General features: G+C 36.6%; 1 protein-coding gene across 6 annotated transcripts in view; it reads right to left on the minus strand.

Moving 5' to 3' along the window:
* The window catches only part of POT1 (protection of telomeres 1), a 66,933-nt gene that overhangs the window by 43,403 nt on the left and 1,315 nt on the right, over window positions 1-22,215 (minus strand). For 5 of the 6 annotated variants that reach the window (XM_065848977.2, XM_065848970.2, XM_071803372.1 and 2 more), the window contains 6 exons: window positions 13,683-13,816; window positions 9,381-9,453; window positions 7,832-7,920; window positions 5,405-5,515; window positions 3,769-3,816; window positions 2,512-2,626 (listed from right to left, as the gene is read on the minus strand). In XM_065848977.2, the coding sequence (XP_065705049.1) occupies window positions 2,512-2,626; window positions 3,769-3,816; window positions 5,405-5,515; window positions 7,832-7,920; window positions 9,381-9,453; window positions 13,683-13,805 (559 nt within the window). In that variant the 5' untranslated portion in view covers window positions 13,806-13,816. Of the gene's footprint in view, window positions 1-2,511; window positions 2,627-3,768; window positions 3,817-5,400; window positions 5,516-7,831; window positions 7,921-9,380; window positions 9,454-13,682; window positions 13,817-22,215 lie in introns of those variants that run through there. The other variant, XM_071803377.1, reaches the window with a different exon arrangement.

Here is a 22,215-nt window from a genome sequence, read left to right on the forward strand (position 1 = left end):
TATTGCCAATGAAACAAGGTCAGATGGTGAGAAATAAAGACTACAACACCTCCGCCCCACTCCTTTTTCCCAGGCCTAACTTCATTGCTTCATTCCCAACATCTCTACCACCCCTCTTCTTCCCTTCAGAGGCAACAGGGGAATAGGGGTTGTGGTCAGTCCAGAACAGCTCCTCTTCTCGCCTGCTCCTTTCTTCTCACACTTTTTCCTGCTCCAAAACAGGTCCTCCAAATGCTGCAGTCCTTTGGGATAACACTGCTCAAGTGATAGTCCTCCAACCTTTGGAGAACTCCCTCTAGAGTCTTTCTTTGAGTTAATACTTTTGAAATAATATTATTTAAGTATTAACTGTAGCTAAATCAGAAGACAGTTCTGTAAGTAATCAGCTCTAGGGGCAGTATATTTTTTATTACTATTACTTCTAAGTCAGCAGTATAACTTGGTTTGCTATACACACAATAAACATGCACACACTTAATTTAGTATAATATTTTATGAATGTTTGCATTTCTTATTAGATGCCAGAACACTTGTTTTTTTTTCCAGTCTCAATGCATTGAGTTCCCACAGATACTTTCACCTAACCATTATTCCTCATTCTACATCTAGAAATATCTGTTGTGTCATAACATTCATGACATAGAACAATTGACATTTCCACTTCTCCAGTTTTACTGGTCTACAGTATTATCAAAACCCAATTATTTTCTGAAAAAACAGTGACATTCAACTTTTCTACAGCTTTCTCTAACAACTATTTTCTTTTCCCTAGATAAAACAAAACAATATTTCATCTTAAAGATTTGCAATTTATTGTTTAGCAAAATAACTTTAGTTCATCAATGACTAGGTAAAATATGATAATATTTATTTTAATTTAGTCTCAAGATGAAAAAAAATAAACATGCACTATATTTGCTATAAAAACAGATGGACTATTACTGGCTTAGTTCCCAACTTAATGACTACATTTATTTAAAAATGTGAACATTTAAAATAGATTATCCCATATTCTTCAGCCTTGTTTCTTGTTTATGTTTCAGAGCTATTTTGGGGAATGCTACTGTCTTATCATCTTCAACAGCTAACTGTATGGGAAGCACAGAGCTGCTTTCCTGCAGACACCAGGGCACTGAGCCCTAGTGCTGCAGGTACAGGGTTTCCTCTGCTGACATGGTCAACAGTATATAAAAATGCTGTTGAATTTCCAGAAGCTATCAATCAGATTGTGGACCCAGCTAATCTAATATATTCTTGAAAAACTCTTATGCTGCACTGCACAACGTAGCTCTGTCTTTTAACACAGCTGACACTCGGTGTATGAGAGCTCACAGAGCAGCACCCTCATGATTTGTCTTTTCTGTGGCACGCAATGGACACGGTTTAGCGACAAGTGAAGCCACATTTTAGCTACAAGTGAGGGGAAATATTTTGTGTCAATACGGTCTTTCATACATACCAGTATTTCTGTTTATCTAGAATACCATATGCACCAAATGGAAGTAATTAAGCATACCCACACCCAGATTATATAAGTATAGTTCAGTTGAACACACCAAAGCCAGCATACACATCTCTGTACAGACCTCCCAGACGTTCCACTCACTCATACGCTCTAAACTGACACAAACAAAGGCTGAAGATTGCTTTGTCTTCAAAAAGCGAAGCCATTAGTTGAACCTTAGTTGGACTTGGCACTTTTTTGGGTGTGTCACCATGTTTGCACAGCTTTCAGCTATTGTGCTTATGTTTCAAGTTACCTAACTGTAAGCAAACCTCATTTTGGAAGCCATGGTACCACAGGTGTGGCACTGTGCTCTTACAAGGATATTCACTGACTTATGCTGAGTGCATCATCTTCAGACTGCTGCTGAGAGCTTTTGAGCACACAAGATCACACAAATCTGTTTGCAAAAGGTTTTGTAGACAAGCCACTAACTCTTGGTTGTGATTTAATGCTCACTTAAAGTCCTGTTTTTAGAAGCCAAATTCATGGCTCTTGACATTATTCAAGAAACGTGCATGCATAATTAAGGCCACAAAAATCAATCACCATCATAGAATCTCCTTTTTCATTCAATTAGAAATATATTCAGTTGTTGCACAGCTTTTAAAAGCAACAAATACGCTGGCAGCTCATTTATAGCATATCATAACACTTATTGTCAAAATCTCAGGAAAGAATTATACATAGTTACCCAACAATCCTCTCCCACAAGGACAGGTGCATGGCTTTTGTACTTTTTTTTTTTTTTGCTACAGGTCCTTTTCCCTGTCTTGTATGGATAGTATTAACTAGATAAATACTTTCTTCAGTTGCTATCTCCACCAGTCTGTCTAAGCCAAGTCTGATATCCCTTACCTATATAGTGTTTTGTTTTCTTGATGTTAGCTGAGAACCATGGTTAAAAGATTACCTGAATTTGTTGTTCTGGTGGTTTTTTAACAAACATGGTAGAAACAGTTCTCCTTGGAGGAGGAGATTTTAAATCTCTTGAATATAGTACATACCAGTTCCTTTGCTTACATATGGAGGCTTGAAGAACTTCACAACGCCATACAAGTTCACTACAGTTCCGTGTTTAAGGTGATTCAGAGGAGTATACACATATTTTGGTGCAACAGACTGGAAAGGCGTGATAAAATTGGGAAACAAAAGAAAAAATTATTCAAATATTCACCCAGAATGTCTTTTTAACACCATCCAACCGCAGACATGCTTTATTTCATCTTAAATATATAGATTATCTGTTTCTTTTTATCCTAGTAACTTTAGACTCTATAAAGTTAAATATATATACATATATTCACAGGCAATAAAGCACATGACTTATTTCCATCCTTTTTGTGAAGACATCTTCCTTACAATGAACTAACTAGTGAGTTCAAGGAAGTTTTAGTACAAGAAACAGGTGAAAAATCATTATAATAAAGAACAACGGAATGTAATTTTTTACTACTTGATTTTAACACATCCATCCAAAGGGGTTTTTAAAGCACATCCATAAATAATTTTGTAATTCTTATTGGCAGTGTCACTACACAGAATCAGTGTCTTGGGTGGGGGTTTACTTCTCACAGCCATTGTGAAAGTCCTCCTATTAAAGTAACACACTTGTTGGTGGATTAAATAAATGAAAGACTATCTTCTACTATGTTAGGACTACTCTCCTCTCATCTTAAGGTTACATTATATGCTGATTAGTCTCTTTTAAAGAATACAAAAAATGAAATTCTTCATAAAATTAACACATAGTTAAGCTGTATCATCTTCAATACTAAATCTTTAACCTTATGATAAACAATAAAATTTCATACACCAATTTATATGCCTTTAATATAGTATTTCCTGTAGAATTTTAATTTAGGCACATAAGGCTTGCTGCAAACAATAATCAAACAAATGATAAGACTAGTTCATGAAGTCAGATTGTAAATCAAAGGAGGATTTGTATTTCCATTTTTTAAAGCAGAAGCCTATTATCTTTAGAATGGAAATTACCTTTACAGTTCATATTCCCCAAGCCACCATGCAGCCTATTTTGAGATCAAGACAGGAACTCTACTGCAAGTATAGAAAAAGTACTGCATTGTTATTTTTTATTCTGTTTTCTAGGCATATTATGTGAAAAATTAAAAGCTAAACAAATGGCTGCTGGGATGAGAGTATGGAACTAATATAAGCAGGAAAGAAAAAGAACTCCACACATTCTTATTTCTATGCAGTTAGTCTCACGTGGTTTAAAAACATTCCAAATATAGACTCACCGCTGATGCAGTTTCTGAAGCAGCACGTTTTTTTGGTGTACTATAAATCTGAAGAGAAAAAAACAAAACAAAACAAAAACCAAAACATAAAACCAACCAAAAATCCAAAGAAAAACAAACAAAAGCCAAAGGAAACTGATTACAAAGTTGAAAGCATTGCGAATATAACAAGATTCGATAACACTAAAGCAAATATAACACTATAAGCAAATAAAAAACAGCACTATCGGCACTTTTGCTATGTGAATCATCTCTGAAACTAGTAAACGTTTATCCCACAGAAAAAAGAAAATAATATTAACTCCAATTATACTAAGACAAAAGCTACTTTAAATAACACATGCATTTTGTAAAGTAGAAATACACTTGGCTGAATGAGTCAGGTCACATTAGCAGCATCAGCATTTGAAAGTTGTAGGCCATAAATTTAAAACTGTATTTTCTAATAGTGACTTGTTGAACAGAGAACTTAAATGGACTTAGGTTTTGTACAGGACAATGCTTAGAGCAGTGACTCGTTATTCTCCCTTGGGAAAAAAAAAAGTGTCCAGGAAAATTCACCAGAATGGGATAATTTCTGTTTAAAGGCAGTTCCTAAGCTTCGAGAGCCACGCTTATAAGCCAGACTTCTCTTCAGTGTAAGGTCTTTTATAGAACTAATTGTGGTGACTTGACATCGCACCAGTACATACCCACCCTATCAAGAGAAACACGGGGCTCAGCTGCCATCCTGATGTGACAGCTTAGCCTGTCTGACAGATACACAGTCCCATGTCACAGGTGTACATTGCCTGCAAACTCCTGTGAGGGATCTTGTTTTGCTCTCTGCCCTCAACTGCATTCCTAAAGCTAGTTTTACTTACATTTATTTATTTTAAATAGTTGGGGGAACAGTGTAAATGAGGAATTCAAGCACACAAAAAATTCAGATCATTTGTATTAGTCTTAAGTGTTCAATGAGTGTGTCAGGAAATTAAGTGCCACAAGCTCCATTCTGTGGTCAATGATGGGACAGACATCTCCTCAGTACAACCTACAGGTTCAGTGAGCTGCATATCTTCCTTGGGATTTGAGTGCACATCATGAGGTCCTGTCAAAACCCAACTGGGTGCCTCATGCAGTGCCTAAATTTTAAGTACATTTAGTTTAGACACATTCACCCAGACTGAGGGCATAGTTTTGCTATCTATTGTCTTCGATGAAACATACTTTTTTTACCTATATATCATTATCAACAGATGAAGTCATGAAACAGTCTGTATTATAATTTTAATTCAGTTTGTTTTTCATTGCACTGAATGCCAAGCTATAATTATCTACAGAAGTCAATTCTGGAAGAAAATAGCTTTCTGAAATAAAAAGGCATGTTTTCTTAAATTTAAAATTATTGCCAGACAACAATTATATGGATGATTTGGATCTTGCATGGATGAGGGTATTATAAAATTGTATGCACACACACACAAATGTGTTTGATTGTTTCCTGATAGACATGCCAACTAACATAACTTGTAGTACTTCAGATTCTAATGGATTTTATTGGGTTTTCTACTGTAAAAAAAAAAAAAAAAAAAAGGTGTTAATGTTGGTGTCTGGGGAAAAAAAAAAATTAAAAGAAAGTTAGGTACCCACGCACATAAATGGCTGATCCAGCTTCTTCAGACACCTCCAGGTGGCAACCATGTGTACCATCCTCTTTTGCTGTAGGCGATTTTGCCAACTTAAATCCTGCAACTACAAAGGTGTCCTATGGGGACAGGGTGATAAACAGATGATTACACAGGAACTGAATCACGTACTCTATTTTAAGATTATGTGACATGACCTTTTACCCTAAAGTGTCAAGACATTCAAGAAACAGAAATTCAGAACGAATTCTGAACACTGCATTTAAATTTCTCTATTAAGCTCTTCTACCTGCAGAATTCATATTTCTAACCAATGCCAGCAAGAATTTTTTTTTTCAAATTTTCAAATTCTGATAACATTTTCACTCTTGAAGCTACCATGACAAAAGCTAGGTTTCTGGTAGCAAGAGACATTACAAACTTCTCTGGTGTCATCCCTGAGATCATGGCACAGGAAACAATTGTATTTGCAGCTGCACTTTCACTTTGGAACAAAGTTCCTCAGACACTACGAAGTGAAGAAAAGGATGATTTAGGGGGTAAATTATTTAAGTCCCTACAGTAGCTCTTATTTTTAGTAGCACTTCACCAAAAAAAACCAAACCAAAACCAAACCACCAGGAGAAGATAGAAAATAAATTTAGGATATAGAGATAATGCTGGGAACTATGATACAATGTAAAGCTCCTTTACAGTCAGCTCCTTTGACCCCAGGACTGTATAGCAGGGCTGTACCTCTGTGATCCATTCTAATAGACATGTTAGACTTGAAACCCTATTTCTATTTGACCTTCTACCGAAAGCACTTCCATAAGCTTTTACCAAATGACTTCTGTTCATGTGTTTATTTGATTATAACAAATAAAAGAGTTTTCTGATTGAAGTTGACAGTTTAAGCCAAACATTGCACTATGATAGCTCCTTTTTGCTATTTCAGCAATCTGACAATACTACTCTAAATTATTTCTGATCCAAAACCTTAGTGGCTTGGGCAAGGAAGGCTTCTAGCTTAAGTGACAGTGAGATATTTAGTTATTAAAAGTTTTGCAGAAACTACTGCAGAAAACATGAGTTTGATCAGACGGTTCAATAAACAATGACACTACTTAGGGCACAGTGATTTTCAGGTAGCGTCACAAATGGTAATACAATGTATATTAGGTAAGTCACTTAAATGTAAGCCATACTGTAAGTAAGTAAGTTAAAATGAGTCAAAACAATTGGACAACTCAATATGCCTTGCACCTGGAAGACACCACCCTGCTAACATAGATTAAACTTATTTCATTCTTTCCAGATACAAACACAAGCTTCAGAACACTCAGTTACTCTGCAGAAACCAGGTTTTAGCATGAGTCTTCCCTTTCACTGTTGCCGATGCTCATTCATGGTGTTCCTTCAACAGTGAAAACAAACTTAATCTAAAAAGCTATGCCCTGCTATACTTTATTCCCTTTTCAGCATTTTATTAGATTGCAGCTTACACAAGATTCTGGAACTTGGTTGCTGAGTCAGGACTGGAGCTCCGTACAGCTGACTTGACTTGTCTCGTTCCCCAGTGTCAGAAGGAACTTCAGAATTACACAGACTCAAGCCTTTACACAGGTTGACAATAAATGGAAACTTTTTTTGTGAATAGTATTAAATGACTGGTTATTACTCATGTAATATGCAATGCTTAATGTGACATCCAAAAAACACCTGTGAAAGGACTTCAATCTAATAAAATGCTTTGAAAAGTTCCTTCCAACCCAAACCACTCTATGATTTAGTGTGAATTTAAATCACAAATGAAAAAGCCCTAAAATGACTTTGTAATGTATTATACGCTAATTTTAATTTGATATCTGGTTTATATTGCAATGTCAGCAAAGTGATGTGCAAACCAATAAACAGTATTAAGTTGAGATAATTGTTTTCAGCTTTTTTTCCTTCTTTAGTTGCAACACTGTCTAACAAACACACAGGCTGACTCGCCAATGTCTTTTATCCCGGAGCTAATCAAAACAAGCTTGTATCTTTGACAAAGAAAGATGCCAGCACTCAGCTAATAAACAAAACAGTGTGCATAGTTTGAATTTTTTTTTTAAAGCTTTTAGTGTAGCTGTCTTTTAAATCAATTTAATCCTAAAATCTATCTTATCAAATTACAACAGAAATTCAAATTATAAACATAAATGGATGACTTCTTTTCATCCATATTCATGATCCTTTACTTGCTAGGTAAACAGCACTGACAACAAGAATTGCTTTATTTCAATTATTGGTGTTAAAAGGAAACACTTCATTCTTTTTTTAGTTTTTCTTCTAGTTTATATTTATAGAATTGGACTGAACAGACTATTTCTAATGTTGGTGATGACAGTTATACAAAGACAGCATATGAAATCAACATACACCTGTGGAATAAAATAAGAAATATATACATATATTACCCCATTGTGTATAACTTTTGCACAGTCCTCTGCCATTTTTCCATATATTAAAATATTGATGCTGTTGATCTGTGACAAGTTATGCAAATCTAGAGAAAAAAGCAGAAGCAATTCTATTTACCATATCTTCTCCAACACAAAACAGCAACGATGTTTCCAAAATAAATTAACCTACAGAGCCTAATACTTTTCAGTCTAATTAATCTACAAACAGAAAATCCTTTCAAATACTTTTTCAACTGCTTTTTGTGTGGTGGCTACAGGCATATCAAGAAGATTATTCTTCAAAAAAGGACCATTTAAAATGTGCACACATTGTATATCAGTGTACATTAAACACACAATGACAAGAAATTCCACTTGGACAACTCAGTGTATAGTATTAAAGAGGAAATATTATCCAATCATATTTGATTTTTTACACTAGCACAGATCATATGGTAGAACTATATAAACTGGAGTTACTCCAGGATGCAGACATATCAATAAACAGCCTTCAAGGAGGACTGAAGCAGAAATTATGTTGTTATTTTAAAATATTTTTCTACCTGTTACTGTTTCAGAAACAACGGTAATGACTTGGATGTACAAAGTTGTTTTTTGAGGCTGTGGATAATGTGCAGAAACTCTCAGCCCTCCTGAACAGCCACGTGAAGTTAGAAAGACTCAAGGAAGCTTTGCGTCCCTCTTTGGGAACCCTGAAGCCAGCAGGGACACTGATTCAGGTCCCATCTGCTGGTACCGTCACAAGCACTATGACCAGGTAGGACCTGCATCCCCCAGCCTGCTCTTTGGTCACAGTTACAGAATTTGTAGGCTCAGAGGGAGCAAGTGACGATTCTCCAGCCAGTGTATGGAAGGAGCTGAGAAGGAAATGGAAAGAAACAGAAAGTTCCTTGAATCCAACATAAAACCCTAAGGACATCCTCTTCCTTCCTGGCTGGGGGTGATGATGAGCTTTGGACTTACAAGGGACATATCATTTTTCAGTGTCATTTATTTATTACATGATGAACAACTTAAGTCTTTCAATACGCTAATGTGTCTACTGATACTTGAATACCTGAGTAATCTGCAGAAATGCCATTTGACTGGTAAGATTACAACAGAATGAAATACAAATATTTTTTCTGTCAATCAACCTACTGAGCTATATTAAATATGCAATTACATAGTACACACTATCTGTATTATATGGTAACTATTAAGTGTGCATTTTTCTATAGTATGTATTTATGATAAGCAGGTTAAAAATACACTATTAAAGCTGTGCATATAGCTAATGCCCTTCCAGGACAGTATTTTAAGAATTCTGCAACAAGAAGTCTACTGAAATATAAAGACTGTATTGTTTCCATTAACTTACCTGGCATAGGCTTAAAACAATCTATTTCTGTACAGAACAAACACTTTTAGAGAGTATTTCAAATATAACATTTTACTGAACACTGAAAAAAAAGTAGGTACTAGTGATGTAAAAACAGGAAGTTGAAAAAAGTGTCAAAAAGTTCAATAAAATAAATTTAATATGTATACTTAAATGTAATACCTTGAAGAACAACCTTGAAAAAGTCTGTCCCGTCTCCAAGTTTCGTTAGTGGGTAGGAAAGACTAACTGTTCCCTAAAAAATCAAAAAAAAAAAAAAAGTGAACTAAGACTATACACCTCTAAGTTACTGTAACACTGAAAACAGCTGAAACATCTATAAGCTAAAAAAGGGTAGAATTTAACTGCTAAGTGCAAATTACCATCTGAATTCTTAAAAAAACAAACCTAAAACCAATAAACTGCAAAAGACAGCAGTGAAGAGCAATGTTCTTAGCAAGTAACAAAGGAAATATTACAGGTCAATACTACTGCCTAGATGATAGGCTTAGTCTAAAAAATATAGTAGCTACAAAATAGTAGCTACAAAATAGTAGCTACAGAAGCACCTTTTACTAGTAACAGTAATGGCTAGAGTTTTAGCACAAAACCCAAAAGGCAGCTAAAAATTAGAGTGATCAAAATACAGAAAATATTTGCAAAGGATTTCATCATAAATATCAGAACAAAACCACAGTCAAGAGATAAAAGATGCATATGAAGATAAATAATCTTCTGTGAATAATGAAAACCTGTACAGCTGGGAGGAGGGTATTACAAAGTTTTGAAACTGTAGTGAGCTATTAATTTGTCAATAATACAAATGCTCTAAAAGATGAAAAGGTTCTATTGATTATGTAAAAATGCTCTTTATAGTGAAGTTCAAGTTACAATGAAGTAAAAATCACAGGTCAGCAACTTCAGTTATGTTAACATCTTTCTGGAACAAATGTGTTTTGTTAGAAAGATATCATCAAAAAAAGTTTTTTTTTTTCAACAGACCAAAAATGCCAGTCAAATGTATTCTTCTAGAGCATGGCAGGCAAGGCACTATATCCTTCTCAAGGATAATAACACAGAAATTGGTTCAATAAAGAAAAATACAATAATTAGGAGCAATCTGTCTATAAGTGGAAAAAAGCAACATTAAGAGGACAGTCAGGTAAATCATGTTTTTATAGCACATGTATACAGTGGGAAGCTTGACTTAAATGTTAGTATAGCGCCTCTTAAACCAAATTAGGATAAAATACATAGCAGTGAATTCTTACTGTAGAGGCTTTACAGAGTAAAATTAGACCTACAACATGTTAACTGAGGAGGAATCCAAATCAAACTCAACAATTTATTTTACTATCTGTTTTATAAAGAAATACTAAGTCTTCACAAATCATCCTTTTGCAAACCAAAGTATATTTTAATTTTATTACAGTAAAAACCCATCCATGTTGAATTCGATTTAATATGTATCATGTTGCTTTATTGCTTTTGAGACAATGAAGGTCAAAAATCTATGATGAAATGTTCTTAACAGGTAAGTTCCTGCTTTTCACAGAGAAGACTAATGAGTTTTGTAAGGAGACTTCACTATCAAATACTTATTTTAACAACCACCATCTGCAGAATAATGTTCTGAGATTTGCCTATGAATACTTACAGAAAAGTTTGTCACTTGTTTTCAAAATTACAACTTTGTTTAAAATTCCAAATATTATATATAATTGTTCTTGCTGAGATTTTTTGTCTTGAACAGTACTCACAGGGAAATAAACTACACAATTTTTCTTGTAAGAAAGTTTTTGCAATGAAACAGAGTAACCTCAGGAACACTCTGGATTTACATATTTTTTTTTTCTTACGAAAGAAATCTCAATCTGCATCAGCATGCTCTTTAAAAGCAGAATACAGTTATGAGATAAACTGCTTTCTGACCAGTTTCACTTTTTTTTTTTTCCTTTTAAACCCTGGTATTTTCCAATGCATTTTCAAATTCTGGGATTAGATTTTTTGCTATATTAGTCTGGCCCCCCCACTTCCCTTTGTATCCCAAACACCTACAGTATAGCTCTCTTCCTCAGCAGAAATAGTGGCACTTTCTCAGCATGCCTGAAACTCTTGGGCTCCAAACCTACCCTACCAAAACCTGCTCAAATTCACTCTTCCCGCACAAATCTGCACTGTTTATTAAGCCATAGACCAACTTCTTCCAAAGTCTTTGCCATTCCATATGCCACTAGACTCACTATCAAACTACACACAATTCCTCTAGTGAATGCGTCTCCTTCCTTGCTGCAGCCTCGTTCCTCAATCTGGTCCAGCAGCTGATTTGGCAGCTGATTTTCATTTTTGGTTCTGCTTTGTCACAGTAAAATCCAGAGGATGATGAATTAATGGGAGAAGGCAGCAGGTTCAGTTAGGGGACATCACAACTGACGATTTATGGATATTCCTTGTGCTATGTTCCCACAAATTTAAAGTAACATTTGTATTATTCAAAAGTATGCTATAAAGCAAAAATGTTTCAGAAGAATGAAAAGACTGAGGCACACAAGCTAGACAGAAGCATCCTGAATGTTTTGTTGGTTTTTTTTGGTTGTTTTTTTTTTTTTTTTGCTTCTTCCCAGAACACACTTCATAAAAATCATCCTTTTCCCTTCCTCTCTCTTCAAAGCAGGACCTGGTCCCTATTTTGGCAGGTCTAGAGTGACAGTGTGCTGTGCCATCACTAAGATAACCTAACATCAGTGCATTCTGATGTTCACTTCAAGCTCAGCCTGCAGAACTGCATTTTCCTACTTATTTAATGGCGCATTAGCATCAGCTTTATCAGCTCTTCAGTTGCACTGTTTTCATGCCAAGCTGTTTTAGTCACCTGATCCCTGTCAGCAGCAGCATGAAGTTTTCTTAACATAAGGCAGAAGCCTGAGAAGGGGATTCTACGCACTTTCAGCAACCAGCTATCACACTGCATGTATGCTTTAAACGATAGCCTGGTAATAATTGTTCTGCTTTCCTAATGGAAACATTTATTTTGGCAAAAACCATTTTCTAATTGATAATCAGTCTTTGACTGCTTCAATACTTCCTTTGTGAACTAGAATTGCTAACCTTCAGTGTCTAGGGGGCTTGCAGACAAGTCTTTTAAAAGCAGGAAAGCCTATATGCCCTGTAGGTGTATGGGGACAGAAAACTACACCTTGAGGAATAAAAACCCTGCTTACCAGCAGCACTGGTTATTGATGTTTCCATTTGTCCCTTTATGAGACCTAAGGGACACTGGATCATTCTCAATCAAATTACCTCCTATTTCACTCTACTGCAGACTGCTTCCAAAAAGGGCAGTATTGCTCCTTTGGTTTATCTAATTGAGCTACTCCTGGTATCTCTCTGATACCATTATGAACTAATCCAGAAAGCAAGAGCAGCAGAAAACTACACCCTGTCCATCAATATGCACAGTATTCTGCCAGTTTATTTCTCATGAATGGACTCATCACAGGGTCAGATAAGCATTAGATCTCGTACTGGGAACATACAACTGGGGAAGCAAACATGCTTTTTGGATACAGAAAATTATTAGACCAGTTCAGCTCATATTTTTAAAATATTTGTGCCATTTTTTAAGGATTCAAGCCACCTAAGGTTTTCTACAGAATTAGTTGGGTTTTTTTCCCCTCTCCTTTTTTTTTTTTTTTTTTTTGTAATGGGGTGAAGGCGAGCCTAGGATGATGTTGATTTCCTACCACTTACGCATCAGGATGATTAAAAGGACTTTCAGAACTGTTCACACACACACACACAAAAAGTTAAACCAGTTAAAAAAAGAAAACCCTCAAGAACTGGCATTGCATTTTACAGAGTATACTTGTTCTAGGGATGAAAAAACACTTCTGCATTTCACTAGTACACTAGCATTCAGACTTCCAGTTTGAAATATATTTGAGACTATTGTAAAATATAAATGCATACTTGATAATGATAAACTAATTGTATCCTGATGCTGGTAGTTGCTACAGAGTCCTCTTTTCATAGAACTGAATATCACATTGCTTCATACAAAAAAAAAACTCATTTAGAAGTCATTACTCTGAAATCTGATCTTAATCAGGATGGTGATATTTATTATCATATTTTAAAAAGACCACTAAACCTCCCCAATCCCTCTATTTTCAGCATTGCCTTCTGCATATTAACATGTTTCTAAATAGTCCCAGAGTTTAAAAACTAAGAAAATGAAGCCTCTTATAAAACTTAAGTCTGACAACGTAAGAGAAAGGGGCAGAATTGTCAATCAATGCAGTCAATAGCAACAATGTCACAAAGCTCAACAGGGTCATAATTTTGCCTCACTTAAAGATATGCAACAGATGTACTCAGAGACCCACAGCTGCAGCAAGTCATCAACTGAGACGAATATGGAGGTCCCACATAAATATATCAGAAGGTATTTCAAAGTAAGCCAAAATTATTTTATTAGTAAGTTACCTGAACATATTTGTTGGTATAATCAAAGCCTTCTTGCAAATCTTTCAAATCCTCCTCCTGCAAATGGCTTGGCAGTGGAGTCTCAGATTTTTCTTTAATGATCTTCAGCAATTGAACAGGCATGGCTGCTTTATCTAAAAAAAAAGGAAAAAGATAAACAGACTCCTGAAGCAACTAATCTTGTTCAAATTAAAAGTTACTAGAATTTGCAATTTACTCAGAAGGGAAATATTAATGTATCTATTTAATAGTAAGAACATGTGATTACAGAAGACTAAAAGTTTTCAGAGGGATTTGCCTCATCTCTTAGTACCATGAATAGCAGGAAGACAGAAAATAACAGTTCTCTGGCAATAGACAGCTATTAAAAATACTTTTGCAAACGGCAAAATTATATTACTTCATATACAAATGCAAAGGGTAATACAAACAATGTGAATATTTTATGTATGGAAATGCAGATCAAAAGCCAAACAGAAACTCTGAATGACTCCTTCCCCAGCACAGGTCATGGATAAATAGTCTCTATATTCATCTGTTCCCCTATAAGACATTTCGAATGGATCAGAGTAAAATGACTGCCATTTTAACGGAAAATTAACAAAAAATGCTTATGTATAGATTTTAAAAAAATGATCTATGTATGAAGTATAGAAAAAAAATAAAGAAAATGAGATGGTCATCTACAAATGCTAAAAACTGAATGCACTGGAAAAAAAACTAAGTAATGTATGTCTGCATTGCCTATTGTTTGTTCTCACTGCGCTGAAGTCAATTAAATAAATTCTTGGTGATATCATTGTTATAACAATGAGAATGGGGAGAGGAAGAGTAGCCTATTATGGTGAAGTTACACACATGAGAAATATAAGAAAGTGGTCCAGCCATAAGCAGTTATTGTTGTATTTTCTCATTACATGGTAATGTCATTCTTTTCGGGGTATTCATTTTTTTTTTTTCTGTACAATTTTTATTTGAAGCGGGTATCTACAGAAAATTCACAGAATTATCAATCTTCTGTTTTCTGTATGTTTTAATAAACTATGAAAAGAATGCTTTCTATTTTCTAAAACCCCAGCTGGCAGTACTATAGACACAGTTCTAATCTCAGAGTTTTAATAATCCTTATATGACACTGAAGTACAAAAAAATATATTTTTTTCCTATACTTTAGGATGCACACAAAAACTTGGTATTCTAATAAATAAAACTTAAAATATGCTTTCATTTCACTTCAGAAGTGTTTTTCCAGTGCTAGACAGACTGCATTCTAATAAAATATTCACTTACAATTAAATGGAAATGAAAAGCCATTGTCAAATGGAAAGACCACTGGATCATAAGTTACAAACGTAAGTCAATGCATATAAGTACAGACACTCAGCAATATTACAGACATTGTTTAAAAAAAAATACCAGGTTATTCAGATAAATCAAAATCCCACCTTACTGTCACTCCAGTATTCAAAAATATCAGACTTCACTCACTGCTCATGACTATTTCTCTAGTTCTGAATGACTCCATCCTTTTTCCTTTCCCATTTTCCAGGAAACTCCCCACCTCTGTTATTCTTGACTAACAGATAACATCAAGTATTCACATTCGCTAATGAGATTCTATAAAATAAAATACTTCTGTTCAAGATTACCTCAGCTAAAATGACTATAAGCAAAATGAGTATATTTTTCTCTTAGCTTCCAATTTGCATACTTCTCTCTCGTTGCTTGTCCCAGACTGCAGCTTTTACTTTGTCATATAGAGAAGCAATTGAAATGTTGGCCATAACATACATTAATTTTAAACCTGCAGTTCTTACAACAGTTAACCTTTCACTAGCAAAATCAGGTTTTTTTCCTAACATCAAAGAGTTGAAAAAGTAGTAATAGCAAAAGAACCTCTGGTTTCTCAAGCTATTGTATCTAGACAATAAAGTATGCATTTAAAAGCAAAATACATTCTAGTGAGTCTGATAAATACCATATGTCAAACTGAAAAAACATCTGTGCTTAACTTGAGCATCATATTTTAAATTGTAGCTTAGACTTTGAAAACCAGTCCTCATCTATTCCAAAATACTAAGCAGCCCCAAGCACTCAGGAGACTCAGTAAGAGGAGAGTAACAAGGTTCCACTGCCATGTATCTGCCCTGCTTAAAATATATATTACCCTACTTTACAACATAAGTCAACAAGCAACTTATTTCTCTGTAAGTTCCTCCCCAGTGTGCATGAAATAAGGTGGCCCTAAAATCTTCAGAAGACATAGAAGCTCCAGGAGGCACCATTACTCAAAACAGCACACATTTTGAACAATAGACATAGCTTATAAAATACTGATAAATAAATTCAAGAACTTGACTACTAAGAAGAGACTACTCAAAAAGTTTACTACCTAGGATACAAGGAGAAATAATTTATATAGGGACAGGTAATGGACAAGAATTAGTTACAGCCACAAATTATCACCCTTCACCTCAGTAATCATTTGTACACCGTGTTAACCCGTCTCAACTGCAAAGTAGAAAGTTAGTTTACACCCCAAACAAGCAAGCAACAAATTTAAGCCTAATTACGTAAGCTTTTGAGTCTTTTGCCTCATAATAAATTTTACTGTTCTGAAAGGAACCCGGAAGACACAAACAATGATCAACTACCTGGAATGGACAACAAGGTGGGGAGCTTCAGCACATAATAAAATGGCAACAAAATCTCACTCTTTTACTGGGGTAAAACTGAAGTATTATCAAATGTCAGTTACTTGACATGAAACACTAGATGCTAAATTCTTACAAGTGTTCACAGATCTCTAATTGGAATCTCAACACCCTTTTCCTTCATAATATCCAACAGCCAAAGAGCTAGAAAGACACATCCGACACATCCACAAACCTCACCACTAATGGTGTTAACCCATTCTGGTTTCTGTGCTGGTGCTTTTTTTTTTTTTTTGGTGGGGGGGAGGGTAGGGGAAGATGGGGAAAGAGAGGAAGACGACACAACACATTAATCAAGGGTCAACATGCATGACACATTTTTCAGTCCTGCCGTAACCCCACCAGTGAGCTGTAGGAAGCACTGGACGTGAGTTCTACCTTCTGATTGACTGTGCTGTTGTGGCAGACTGCCCAGCCCACAGGCACCTACAGAGCCGCTCACTCATCTCCCTGCAGTGGGTCAGGGGAGACAACAGGAATATTAAGAGTGAAAAATCTCATAGGTCGAGATAAGGACAGTTTAGTAAGTGAACGAGAAGGAAAAAAACCCCACACCCCTGAGAAAACACTAAACAAGTGATGCAATGGCAACCACTCAACACCTCCAACAAGCAGACCTGTGCCCTGACAGCCTCTGACCAATGGCTTCCCTGGAATACACAAGAAAAAACTAATCTTTCATTGTTCTGCATGACTCTATATGGTATAGAAAGTCCTTTTGGCCAATTTATGTCAGCTGTCTCAGCTGTGTCACCTCCAAACTCCTTGTCCAATTTCAGTCTATTCACTTGGGGAAGCAGAGGTAGAGAAATCCTTGGTGCTGTGCATGCACTGTTCAGCCACAGCTGAAATATGGTGTGTTTTCAACACTGGTTTAGTCAGAAACCTAAAAGACAGCACCATGCATGCTACTATGAAAACAGTTAACTCCATCCCAGACAGATCCAGCATATATCTCTAAAACATGTTCAATAGGATAGTGACGCCCTGTGGAAGGGACCCATGCTGGAGTAGTTCATGAAGAACTGCAGTCTGTGGGAAGGACTCATGTCAGAGAAGTTTACGAAGGACCATCTCTCCTGAGTGAGGCCCCATACCGGAGCAGGGGACGAGCAGGAAGAAGTGGTAGAGATGAAGTGTGATGAAATGACCAGAACATCCACTCTCTGTCCTCCTGTGCTGGTTAGGGGGAGAAGGTAGAGAAGTCGGGAGTGAAGATGAGCTCAGAAGATGGGAGTGGTGGGGGGAAAGTGCTTTTAGATTTGTTCTTATTTCTCATTATCCTAGTCTGTTTTGAACACCCATAAATTAAATTAATCTCCCCAAGTCTGAGTCTCTTTTACCCATGATGGTAACTGATGAGTGATCTCCCTGCTCTTATCTCAACTCATGAGCTTTTCATTGTATTTTCGCTCCCTGTCCATTATGGAGGGGGAATGAGGAGCTCAGTGGGGTACCTGGGGGCCAGCCAAGATCAACCCACCACAGCACGGAGCTGGGAGGTACAACAACAGACAGGTTTGAATTTCTACACTGTTTTAACTAGTGAACTATTAGGAGTTACAATTTCTATAAAATACCACTAACTGGTGCTAAAAACTATGCCTTTATCTGCGTGTTTTCAAACATGAACCAGGATAGCATTGTCATTAGGTTACTAGGATTTCAAGCCTCTGGTAAAAAGAGCAACCAGAAGTCTTAGAAAGCTCTCAGTTGAAAGTATCTACTTCACGCTGTATTCCAGTAGGCTGAGAAGCTGATCTATTTCACCCAGAAACACTTAACTTCAAACTTAATCAGCAATATTGATCTCCATCCAGCAATGCTATAATGAGCTAGGGAGATGTACAGCAAAATGGATTAACACTTTTTTTTTTTTCTAAATACATTTCTTTCTGTTATGGTACTTGAGCAATTAAACAGATTTTTCTGGTTCCACCCCCACTTCCCCCACAAAGATATCTAACAAGACACATTTTCTTACAATTCAAATATCAATGTTAAAGCAAAACAAAGAACGGTACCGAGGTTTAATAACTCATCCTATATTGGATATTACAAAAAATTTCTTCACGGAAAGGGTTGTCAGGCATAGGAACACACAGCCCAGGGAAGTGCCTGAGTCACTATGCCTGGAGGTATGTAAGACGCGCAAATGAAGTTCTTAAGGGACATGGCTCAGAGGTGGTGTTGGCAGTGTTAGGGTAGCAGCTGGACTCAGCAATCTTAAGAGTTTTTTCCAACCAAAATGACTATATAATTCTATCTCTCTCTGATGACTACCCTCAAATTCTGCAGTTCCCTTGCTTTCATTTAAAAAGAGCCCTTGCCATTTATTTCAATGGAACGAATATTCTACATGTGCCTTCAAGGTTACAAAGGAAAATTTCTAAAAAGCAGCCATACGTAAGCTCATACAGTGGGACCTGCTCATATCATTTATTAAGTGCAAAGTCCTGCACGTGGGTCAGGGCAATCCCCAGCATGAATACACACTGGGCAGAAAAGGGATTGAGAACAGTGCTGAGGAGAAGGACTTGGGGGTGTTGCTTAATGAGAAGCTCAACTTGAACTGGTAATGTGTGCTTGCAGCCCAGAAAGGCAATCATATCCTGGGCTGCATCAAAAGAAGCATGACCAGCAGGTCGAGGGAGGTGATTGTCCCCCTCTGCTCCACTCTCACAAGACCTCACCTGCAGTACTGCATCCAGCTCTGGGACCCTCAACATAAGAAGGACATAGACCTGCCTGAGCAAGTCCAGAAAAGGGACACAAAGATGATCAGAGGGCTGGAGCACCTCTCCTGTGAAGACAGGCTGAGACAGCTGGGCTTGTTCAGCCTGGAGGAGGCTCCAGGGAGATCTCACAGCAGCCTCCCAGTACCTAAAGGGGACCTACAAGAAAGATGGAGAGGGACTTTTTACACAGGCATGTAGTGACAGAACAAAGGGTAATGGCTGTAAACTGAAAGAGGGGAGATTTAGATTAGATATAAGGAAGAAATTCTTCCTTATGAGGGTGGTGAGGCACTGGGACAAGCTGCCCAGAGAAGCTGTGTATGCCCCGTCCCTGGAAGTGTTCAAGGTCAGGTTGGACGGGGCTTTGAGCAGCCTGGTCTAGTAGGAGGTGTCCCTGACCATGGCAGGGGAGTTGGATCTAGATGATCTTTAAGGTCTATTCCAACACAACCCACTCTATGATTCTATTTACTTACTGTATACTCCTACAATTTAGGACATTTATTTAAATAGCGTTCAAACAGAAAACATTTTTTTTTTCAGATCTTAAATTTCTGTACATATAAAACTAAGGTCCTGTATTTTAAATGCTAACCACTGAATATCCCAGACTCTTGTTCTCTGCAACTAAAATTGTATACAGCTCTAAGAGCTATGAAAGTAAATTTTCAAAAACAAACTGCTACAGCACTAGCTTCACAAATCTACATGAGGATGTCTTTAGTGCCTGGTGCTCACAGCTCTCCTGAATAGCAACTAAGTGAAAATAAGTCTGTCAAGCACCTTTGTTATTCTCAAAGGGCTGACTGCATAACAATAACAAGAATCATTCCAACTTGAGTCTGCTGCTCAAGAAATCTGTAAGTGGGGTAAATAGCGTTATTCATAAGGATGGGTGATTAAAAAACAAAAAAACGAAAACAAAGAGGCTGCAAGAAACGCAGAGAGCATCATGGGACACTCCTGCAACAGGAGGGATGCACAACACACACACAGTAGAACCAAGAAAGCAGTGAACTACAAACTATCATTTGCTTTCCAATAGCTGAAAATGACAAAAATATGGAAAGGGAGTGACCAAATTAATTTCGACAAGCAAAGAATTATAATAAAGAATGTGCACTGCATAAGAACCCAAAAGTAACACCCTGGAAGAGACATATATCACTTGCTTAAGCAAGTGAAACATAACACTGAGGATGGCTATGGGCTGAACTTTCACATGCTGCTCTACCCTATCCTTGATTTTCTACACTATAAGTTTCTGACAGTGAAACAATCTACTACAATCCACTAGTTCTGCCTTAATTGTGTACACAATATTAACGTGTATTTCAAAAGCATAAAAGCCATCTTAAGCCACAGTACACCAGAAAACAATTGCCTAGTAGAAATGGCCTAGAGCAAGGGTTAACCTTCAACAGAAATAAGCAGTCATTTTACATTTTTTCTTCTGGAACGAGGACATTATTCTGTAAAAATATTGCAGTCACAGAATTCCTCTAAGTCCAGAAGCAAGAGAAAAATTCCTATAACATATCTGAAGGACTTCACCTCATCCTTCTCCCTTGCAGCTTGACAGTTCAAACATCCACAGACCTGAAGGAGGCAGCTAAGTATGGTCTGGGGTGCAGGCACAAGAAACAAGAGCAGCTTTCAGGTTCACGGTCTTCAGCTCACATAGAAAGCAAAATAATTAGCATTTCCTTTTAGGTGTAGCATACCACAGGTACAAGCTCTGAGAGCCTGGTAACTTCAGTGTTTAAGACAATATATACATCTAAATGCTTACGGAGAGATAAAATCAGACAGTCGCTTTACAAGCAATTTAAAGACTGTAATTTTTGAGCTTTGCACTCCAAAATAGGGTGGTAGGAAAAAATCTATTTAAGTGTTTTTGTGAAAGCCTCATATCTTTTTTCTCTAGGTTTTTTAAACTTTCATTATATTTTTTTAACTCTTAAATTATGTTTGCAAAAACACCAGAATTTAAACTCTCAGATTAGTTATACCACCCCTCAGTGCACACTGAAAACCATTAAGAAATCACAAGCTGCAGTTGCAAATGAAGTTACCACACAGCCACAAACAATACAGAACTACTGGCATGAACATCAGCACAACACAACTGAAAGACAGGAACAAAAGAAAAATAAGCCACATAGGAAAGGCAAATTTGTTCTTATCATCAAGACAATTCATCACTGTTTCTCCCTTTCCTCCATGCTTCTCTAAGGAACATGAAACAACCAAATTCTGTACAGTAATTAATGTAGTAAGGCAGTAAACAGTTTCTAAAAGATTTAAGTACAAAAAGCAGGAGGCAGCAAGCTTTGTATACAAAAGGGTTCTCATACACTTCAAATGTAAAACTAAAGGTACCAACATGCCTTATAATTGTCCAAAGCCCCAGATAACATCCTAGTATATTAATATTCTCCATCTTGACTCCAGAATTAACTTCATGGAGGAGTAACTGAAGTCAGATCTGTTCTTCTGTTATGGTTTATCACCATAGTACATCAATCCAGTGCACAGGGTAGCAAATAATTACACTTCTTTGCCTGAATTACTGAGATCCACCCAACATTTGAGCCTTTGCTTAAGCCAAAGATACTGGATCCTGACTCTAGCTGTCACTACAACAAATGGACTTTTCCTCTGTAGCCTCTTTTCTTCAAGAACTAATGAGAGATCAACTTTGGAGCAGAAAGAAGGAAAAACAAAACAAACAAAAAAAGCCCATCAACAACAAACAGTCACAAGATGCAAGAAGTAATTTGGAAAGATTACTCCCTTCTCTACAACAAAGAAATACTATAGTGATTCACGAAAATGACTTAAAGAGGATTAATGTCATTTTGGCAAAAGGAAGCTGAAACAGAGGTATGAGGATATTCCTTATCTATCAAAGCAGATGCTACTCACAGAGAGACACATAAACTCATTCTCCAGATCAGAGAATAAAACACATGATAGTGTGGGCCTTCGGAGGAAATCCCAACAAAATTTCACGAAGAATGAAGGAACAGTCAAGAGTATCACCATCTTATTGATGTAGTCAGTCAAAATGGAAGATTT

The sequence above is a fragment of the Patagioenas fasciata genome, chromosome 1, assembly GCF_037038585.1.
Source record: "Patagioenas fasciata isolate bPatFas1 chromosome 1, bPatFas1.hap1, whole genome shotgun sequence".
Classification (NCBI taxonomy): domain Eukaryota; kingdom Metazoa; phylum Chordata; class Aves; order Columbiformes; family Columbidae; genus Patagioenas; species Patagioenas fasciata.